The 9,232-nt window shown below is 41.4% G+C and overlaps 1 protein-coding gene across 1 annotated transcript; it reads left to right on the top strand.

Moving 5' to 3' along the window:
• Positions 1–3,477: 3,477 nt before the first annotated feature.
• Positions 3,478–5,777, top strand: LOC138874084 (uncharacterized). Its single transcript, XM_070152590.1, has 3 exons — positions 3,478–3,564; positions 5,196–5,471; positions 5,559–5,777. Exons 1-3 carry the CDS (start codon positions 3,478–3,480, stop codon positions 5,775–5,777), a joined length of 582 nt encoding a protein of 193 aa, XP_070008691.1.
• Positions 5,778–9,232: the final 3,455 nt, after the last annotated feature.

The following is a 9,232-nucleotide window of genomic DNA, read 5'->3' on the forward strand; positions in this document are numbered from 1 at the left end:
TAGTCCTGTAGGCATCCGTAGGCCCTGGTATCCTATCCTATGTTTACTTCATTTCAATTTTACTTTATTCGAGATAGATGTATTTTCTTTCTAACCCATATTTGTAGTTATTCGTAGAACGTGAGTTGTGACACCAGTTTCTGGGTGGTAACTATTTCGGATTGATTGATAGTATAAGGTTAATTAGTTAAATATGTACTTCCGCTTTTATTTCTGTTTGATCAGACTTTGTTAATCTTAATTATGAAAATATAAAGGCAAACGGTGATTATAACTCTAGCGTTGGCTTACCTAGCGAGTGCGATGTTACGCGCCATTACGGTCCTGACGGTGGAAAATTCAAGTCGTGACACCGGCGTTGGAATTAGCTTGTTTAAGATAAGTAACTCTTCTAAATTTAGTGCTGAGGGTATGAAACCCCAAATTATGTGTTGTGTGGTTGGTATTGTGGTGACGCACATGCTAGGTTACGAGCGTGTGGGCGTGCACCCTGTGAATTGTGACTCCGTGGTTTCCCTGGAACTGTTTAGTGGCCCTAGTTTGTTGATATCTGTGTTTTCACCATGTGATTATTTAATTGAGCTGCCAATCATGCTAGATATCATGTTTAGGCTTTATGCTGATATCGTTATGACCCATAGTGGTCGTTCCTTGCGGTCACCTCACTGATTTTATTGATATTTCATACTCAGTCATATTCATGTATTCATATCATATCTCAGTCTCAGTTGTTATTTATTGATACATCATATCATTGTCGGGCTAGTTTCATGACATTGAGAGCCCGAGAGACTGGAGAGATTGACGATTGAGTGAGGCCGAGGGCCTGAAGGTGAGGATATTTATGGGATCGGGAAGCATGCCGCAACATGCTTTATTGATTTATGCTTGAGCGAGGCCGAGGTCCTGATTGATTTATTCCATGATTGTCTTGTTATAGCACTTGGGCTGAAGGAGTCCCTCCGAAGTCTGCATACCCCCAGTAAGCGCAGGTACCTACTGAGTGCAAGTGCCGAGTGATGAGTGCCGAGTGATTGGGAGGATTGAGAGACTGGGAGGACTGAGTGAATTGACACTCTGAGCGTATGCATATAGTTTTATTATTGAGTCACATCACATTTGACATGCACATGACATACAGGCATAGAGATGCATTTTTCCTCATGTTGTACGGTATCACGTCATTCATGACTTTTTACACACATTGATATGTGGTTATAGAGAGGTATTTCACACATGCTATCTGGAAGGAAAATGAAATATCATATTTACCGTTGAAACTTACTCATATTTTAGACGATTTCGGTAAAGGATTTGGGCTTTCATTGGTATACTTGATAGGTGGAACTGTTTTTGGAAAACTATGAAAAGACTGAGCACTTTATCTCTGAGCTATTTCTTTATTTATTTGCTTTACACTGTTATGAACTATTATTGGTTATTGGTGTTGGACCCGACCTATGTTCCAACTCGTCATTGCTTTCAACCTAAGTTTAGGTTTGTTACTTATTGAGTACATGGGGTCAGTTTTGATCATACTACACTTCCTGCACATTGCGTGCAGATTATGAATGTCGATGTTGCTGTGTTCGATGGAAGTTGGATTAGAAGATGTAACGGTGTCCCGGTTGTAACTGCCTCTTGTTCATGGTAGCCTTAGATTATATAACTCTATTTATGCACATTTCAAACAGAAGATGTATTTATTTCATATCAGCTTTGAAATCTCTACTCTTAGAAACTCATGATTTGTACTACCAGTCCTTGGGAAATGTAATATATCCAGATAATTTACTCTATTTAATTGACTTGTTAACATTATTGAAATTTGGATAGTTATTAGTTGCTTACCTAGCGGGTTGGGTTAGGTGCCATCACGACTAGCGGATTTTGGGTCGTGACAGATTGGTATTAGAGCTCTAGGTACATAGGTTCTACAAGTCATGAGCAAATATCTAGTAGAGTCTTGCGGATCGATATGATGATGTCCATACATATCTTTGAGAGGCTACAAGACATTTAGGATATACTTCCTATATTTCTTTCCTTATCGTGTGACATTGATTTATCTTGAGGTGTAACTCTTTGAAGTCCTTCCACTCATTCGTATGCACATATGAGCGCTCTGTATCAGTTGTACATCGACAGCTTGTGATTCCCTGAAAGAGGTGCGAGATGTGATTTCGATATGCTGATGATGGGCCAGTTTGGAGGACTTGAGGCTGGATCCTGATTGTAGCTTAAGCATTGAGGTACCGATTTTATGTGAACGTGCTTTTGGATTTATATGTCCGGTAGTGTCCCTATTAGTGTAATTTATGGCTGGATGGATACGTGATGAGTATGATGTGACTGCGAGATGTGTTCATATGGTTTGAACCTAACGGGAAGGGTTTGATTGAGGTGTAGAAAGAACTATTGGGTGCTAGATTTCCATCTTGATTTGACGTATAGCCTCGAGTTATGGGTGTGTTGAAAGATATTTTCATGTTATTTAGTTGAGGAGTGAAGTAGCTTTTCATGTCATGATATGAGTTCAGACTCAAGAAGATTAAGTGAATGCATAATGGTTATGATTGTGGAAGGGTATAAAGAGATGTCAGTTGGAGACGAAGCAGGTGGGTTATCTCCTCCGGGGTGTCCTAAGGGTTGTGTGATCCCTATGTCATTTTGTAGTGCGTCCTCATTTGCCAATGAATTATACGTGTTGCAATTTGAGTTTGGATCGCTTATGAGAGTTGGTTTGACTGTTACAAGGGTTAATGCAAGATTTGTAGATGATTTGATATATTAGATGGCTTGTATTGCATGAGCTTATGAAGGATTTAGTTGAATCTCACTATGGTATTATGGCATCAATAGAGTATGGGCATTTTGAGCTACTATGTGTTTTGATCTATGGCTTTGAGCCAAGTGGGGGAGTCTGCTATTAATAAGTTGATTGTACGGTTATGTGTTGTATTTGTTTTAGTTTGAGGTATACTGATGAATCAGTTATGGATTATAGAGGTTGAGATTGAGGATGATTCGAGTAAAGGAAATTTTGGATAAGGGTTGTGTTATGATTTATGGGTATATGAGAAAACATTGGGTGATACAGTCGCCAAACCATCCCAGCGATTGGAGGAAGGAGAAAGATAGGCGGGGGAAACCTATCACCACATCGAGCGAGTCAACGCCATTGACAAAGACAAATGGTGGGACAACAAAATTGAAAGCATATTGAACTGGAGCGAATATGAGCCTAGCAAGGGACTTGGCAAGAACCTCCAAGGAATTGCCAAGCCGATCAAACTGAAGAAACATGGCACCACTTTCGGTTTGGGATACGTGTATACTTGGAGGGAATTCAACAACTGGTCGCCACCATGGCGCGGCCCTTACTACCTACTGGAGCAGCCGATACCCCATTTAGAACAGACTTTCCAGCCAGCCGATGTTATATATGGGTCGGAAGAAGAGGAAGCACTGGCATAAATGAGGAATTTATTCGTGGAAGATGATAACATGGATTGCCGTGTCATTTTCAAGGAGGAGGGGGAGGAAGGCCTTTTTATACAAGCCGTAAGCCGAGGAGCATGCCTCAAATATTGGACCAACAGAACCACTAGAGCCCGGAAAGCCTCGGGCATTACTATTACTTATCTTGATGAACCAATGACTGTGACATGCAACGAGATAACGCAACAAACAGACATAGATTCAGAGGAAGATAACATACCAGAAGAGATTGTTAAAGAGGTTGAAAATTTTGAGAACAGACCTAAGTCCAACCTGGATGAGACCGAGATTGTTAACCTGGGAGATGTAGAGAATGTCAAAGAAACGAGAATCAATGTCCACTTATCTCCATCAAAAAAGAAGGAATACACAGAATTTCTAAGGGAATACGAAGACATATTCGCTTGGTCATACGATGACATGACTGGTCTAAGTATATCTATTGTGGCTCACAAACTGCCAACTGATCCGACATGTCCACCGGTAAAGCAGAAGCTCAGAAAGTTCAAGCCTGGCATGAGTTTGAAAATCAAGGAAGAAGTCACTAAGCAAGTCAAAGCTAAGGTTCTTAGGGTAGTAGAATATCCGACATGGTTAGCCAGCATCGTGCCAGTGCCGAAGAAGGACGGGAAGGTCAAAGTCTGTGTTGACTATCGGGATCTCAACCGAGCTAGTCCAAAAGACGACTTCCTCTTGCCAAACATACACATCCTGATTGACAATTGCACCAAGCATGAGTTGCAGTCATTCGTGGATTGTTTTGCTGGGTATCATCAGATCTAGATGGATGAAGAAGACGCTGAGAAAACGGCTTTCATTATGTCGTGGGAAATGTACTGTTACAAGATGATGTCATTCGGGTAAAAGAATGTTGGGGCCACCTACATGAGGGCCATGACTACCATTTTCCATGATATGATACATAAAGAGATCAAAGTGTATGTAGATGATGTCATCATCTAATCCAAGAAAGACACTGATTACATGGAAGATTTGAGGAGGTTCTTCAATTGACTGAGAAGGTATAACTTGAAGCTGAATCCCGCGAAATGTGCATTTTGGGTTCCTTCCGGAAAACTACTTGGGTTCATTATGAGTCACCAAGGAATAGAACTGGATCCATCAAAGGTCAAAGCTATTCAAGAATTGTCACCACCAAAGAACAAGAAAGAAGTAATGAGTTTCTTGGGGAGACTCAACTACATCAGCCAGTTCATAGCTCAACTACTATCATCTGTGAGCCAATCTTTAAAATGTTGAAGAATGACACCACTACCAAATGGACTGATGACTGCCAGAGGGCCTTCTACAGAATCAAGAAGTACCTGTCAACACCACCAGTTTTGGTCCCGCCCGAGACGGGTAAACCTCTATTACTCTACCTTGCAGTGCTAGATGGAGCGGTCGGTTATGTTCTTAGTCAACATGATGAAATAGGGAGGAAGGAGAATGCCATCTACTATCTTAGCAAGACGTTCACCCCTTACGAGGCCCGGTATTCTCTGTTAGAATGCACCTGTTGTGCTCTGACTTGAGTACCTCAGAAGTTGAGGCATTATTTATGTGCATATACCATGTATCTCATATCAAGGATGGATCCGTTGAAGTACATATTTTAGAAACCCATGCCCACTGGCACGCTAGCCAAGTGGCAAATCCTGCTAAGTGAATTCGACATTGTCTACGTAACTCAGAAAACAATCAAGGGACAGGCTTTGGCAGATCATCTTGTCAAGAATACCGTGGATGGAGAATACGAATCCTTAAAGACGTATTTTCCTGATGAAGAGATATCATTCATAAAAGAAGACATTACAGAATCCTATGACGGTTGGAGAATGTTTTTCGATGGAGCAACAAATTTCAAAGGAGTTGGCATAGGAGCAGTCCTAGTGTCAGAAACTGGTCAGCATTATCCGGTGTCTGCCAAACTTAGATTCCCTTACACCAACAACATGGCTGAGTACGAGGCCTGCATCTTGGGACTCAAGATGGCCATTGACATGAACATTCAAGGGTTGCTAGTGATCGGGGATTCAGACTTGCTTATACATCAGGTTCGAGAAGAATGGGCGACCAAGAACTCCAAGATACTCCATTATCTACATCACGTACAGGAGTTTAGAAAGAGGTTCACAAAGACAGAGTTCCAGCATGTTTCGAGAGTCCAAAATGAGTTTGTCGATGCATTGGCTACCCTATCATCCATGATACAACATCCAGATAAGAATTTCATTGACCCTATTCCAGTAAATATCTACGATCAGCCAGCTTAATGTGCTCATGTCAAAGAAGAAGTGGATGGAAAACTTTGGTTTCATGATATCAAGGAATACTTGGCGAAAGGAGAATACCCAGAGCTCGAAAACTCTATTCAGAAGCACACGCATCGGAGGTTATCCAACAATTTCTTTCACAACGGAGGAATCCTGTACAGGAGCACTCCTGATTTGGGATGACTAAGATGTGTCGACGCAAAGGAAGCATATAAATTACTAGAAGAAATCCATGTTGGGACCTGCGGCCATATATAAATGGCTTTGTCTTAGCCAAGAAGATACTCTGAGCTGGTTATTTTTGGATGACTATGAAAACACACTACATCCAGTATGTCTAGAAGTGCCACCGCTGTCACATACATGCAGATATGATAAAGGTGCCTCTAAACGAGCTTAATGCAACAAGCTCACCATGGCCATTCGCCGCTTAGGGAATGGATGTTATCGGACCAATAGAACCTACCGCATCAAATGGGCACAAATTCATCCTAGTGGCAATTGATTATTTCACCAAATGGGTTGAACCAGCATCGTACAAGGCAGTGACTAAGAAAGTCGTAGTAGACTTCGTCCGCGGCCGTGCCGTTTGTCGGTTCGGAATTCCAAAATCAATCATTACTGATAATGGTTCCAATCTCAATAGTGACTTGATGAAAGCCATGTGTGAAACCTTCAGGATCAAACACAAGAATTCTACAGCCTACAGACCTCAAATGAACGGAGCCGTAGAGGCCGCCAATAAGAATATCAAGAAGATACTAAGGAAAATGATAGAGAAGCATAAGCAGTGGCACGAGAAGTTATCACTTGCTTTATTGGGGTATCGCACAACAGTCTGTACATCAACCGGGGCAACCCCCTATATGTTGGTTTACGATACAGAGGTTGTTATTCCCGTTGAGGTAGAAATTCCTTCCCTAAGGATCATACATGAAGCTGAACTTGACAATGTAGAATGGGTGAAAAGTCGTTATGAATAGCTAGCTCTTATAGATGGAAAGAGAATGAATGCAGTTTTCCATGGTCAGCTTTATCAGAACAGAATGTCCAGAGCCTTCAACAAAAGAGTCAAGCCGAGACAGTTCACACCGGGGCAGCTAGTGTTAAAGAAGATTTTCCCGCATCAGGACGAGGCCAAAGGGAAGTCTCTCCCAACTGTCAGGGTCCGTACATGGTCCACCGAGTTCTAACAGGAGGAGCCCTCATACTTGCAGAAATAGACGGAGAAGTTTGGCCGAAGCCGACCAATTCAGATACAGTGAAGCGATACTATGTGTAATCTTTATGCTTTCCTTTATGATTTAATTTGAACTACGCCTGACCTGATTCCCGTTTGAGAGGGGATACATAGGCAGCCCTATGGGTTAGGTCACAATTCAATAAAATTTTCATTTCCCCCATAATTGGAAGCTGGGGCAGAATTTTGAGGAGGACCCTCAAAATTCTGGAGCAAGAGAAGTTGCAATGTCTTGAACGACGTCGCAGTCGTTGGTTCATCTAAAGAAAATTATCCTTAATTATGCATATATATTTTTCTAAAATCATGCATTTGTATTTCTGAAATCGCACTGTTTAGAAATGCTACCCCAATGATACGTACAGTATCACCGGAACAGAGCCGAGCAGGTCAAGCAGAACCAGCGGAAATACGAACTAACATTCCCCATTTTATAGAACTCACGATTTTCTTTGGATGCAGGCACTTGAGTTGCAAAATCATCAAATATACTATACACTCACGAGACTCACATTGCTCAGAAATACTATGCTCAGAATCGTTGCACTTACTCATAGCTGCTATCCGCACGCAGTGTCCCCAGCAGACACAATATCCCCAACAGTCGCAATATCGCAATCTGCTATCAGCTAAGAAAACTGTACTACCATTTGCCATTTTACTTCCTACATAAGGCTACCATTCTGCCTTTCGAGGTTAAGCTCTACCTCCATCTGCATTCTCTGCATTGCATAAGGCTACCATTCTGCCTTCCGAGACTAAGCTCTGTCTCCATCTGCATTCTCTACATTGCATAAGGCTACCATTCTACCTTCCGAGACTAAGCTCTGTCTACATCTGCATTCTCTATATTACATAAGGCTACCATTTTGCCTTCCGAGACTAAGCTCTGTCTCCATCTACATTCTCTGCATTTCATAAGGCTACCATTCTACCTTCCGAGACTAAACTCTGTCTCCATCTGCATTCTCTGTATTTCATAAGGCTACCATTCTGCCTTTCGAGACTAAGCTCTATCTCCATCTACATTCTCTACATTGCATAAGGCTACCATTCTGCCTTTCGAGGTTAAGCTCTACCTCCATCTGCATTTTCTACATTGCATAAGGCTACCATTCTACCTTCCGAGGTTAAGCTCTACCTCCATCTCGCATGGCTGAAAGATCGCCATTTTCATTTACTTCTTGCATGGCTGAAAGATCGTCACTTTCATTTACTTCTTACATGGCTGAAAGATTGCCACCTTCATTTACTTCTTGCATGGCTGAAAGATCGTCACCTCATTTATATTTACATGGATAAAATATCGCCACCCTAGTGCATCTCATGGGCTAAAATATTGCCAAATTATCCGAGGGCACCATCGTTCAAAGGCACCATTTGCATAGTCCGAGAACACCATGCCATGGCCCGAGGATCCCTTTTAATCTTTTGAATATCATTATTCAAAGGCATCATGGTTCGAAGGCATCATCCTCATAGCCCAAGAGCATTATTTCATGGCCCGCGAATCCTTTATTATACGCTTTATCGCCCAGGACATCATGGTCCAAGGATGTCATCCTAACCATCCAAAGACAACATTCATGGTCCAACAAGAACTTGCATCATGTTTAAATTTATGCACAATATACACCTATATTGCTTATTTATAGGTAAACCGGCGAGCAATTGTCGTCTCAGCAGGAGCAACCCCGCTCCAGTTCCCACAGCTCTCCATCCATCCCAACCCGAATATCTCGTCCGTTCTTGAAAAATCTCCATCGGCATATTCCGCCGACGAATCCTGAACTACATATGGCCTGATTCCTATAAGACCAGGGATACGTAGGCAGCTCAGGAACCAGAGCACAGTCAACCTCTTCAAACCAGTTCGTTCGGTCAAATTGGCCATCACATCTTTACCCGACAACTATTTCATCCTTTCCGGGTAAAGAGGGGCAGTTGTTGATACCCAATTTTTTCCTATGCATTTTATATATGAAAAATACTTTCAAAATAGCATATATAAGTATGCCTAAGTGTTTTAGTATTTTTTCCTAATTTTTAAAAGATATTTTAAATCAATTTATTGCCCATTTTAGCAGTACAAAAACTAATAGTTATTCCCAAAATCATCATTTTGGTGAATAACTTATTGTATTCTCACATTTATACCAAAATATAGCTAAGGTAACTTTTACGCATTTTTACGAATTTATTTAGTATTTTAAAG

This window comes from Nicotiana sylvestris, chromosome 7 (genome assembly GCF_000393655.2).
Source record: "Nicotiana sylvestris chromosome 7, ASM39365v2, whole genome shotgun sequence".
NCBI classification, from domain to species: domain Eukaryota; kingdom Viridiplantae; phylum Streptophyta; class Magnoliopsida; order Solanales; family Solanaceae; genus Nicotiana; species Nicotiana sylvestris.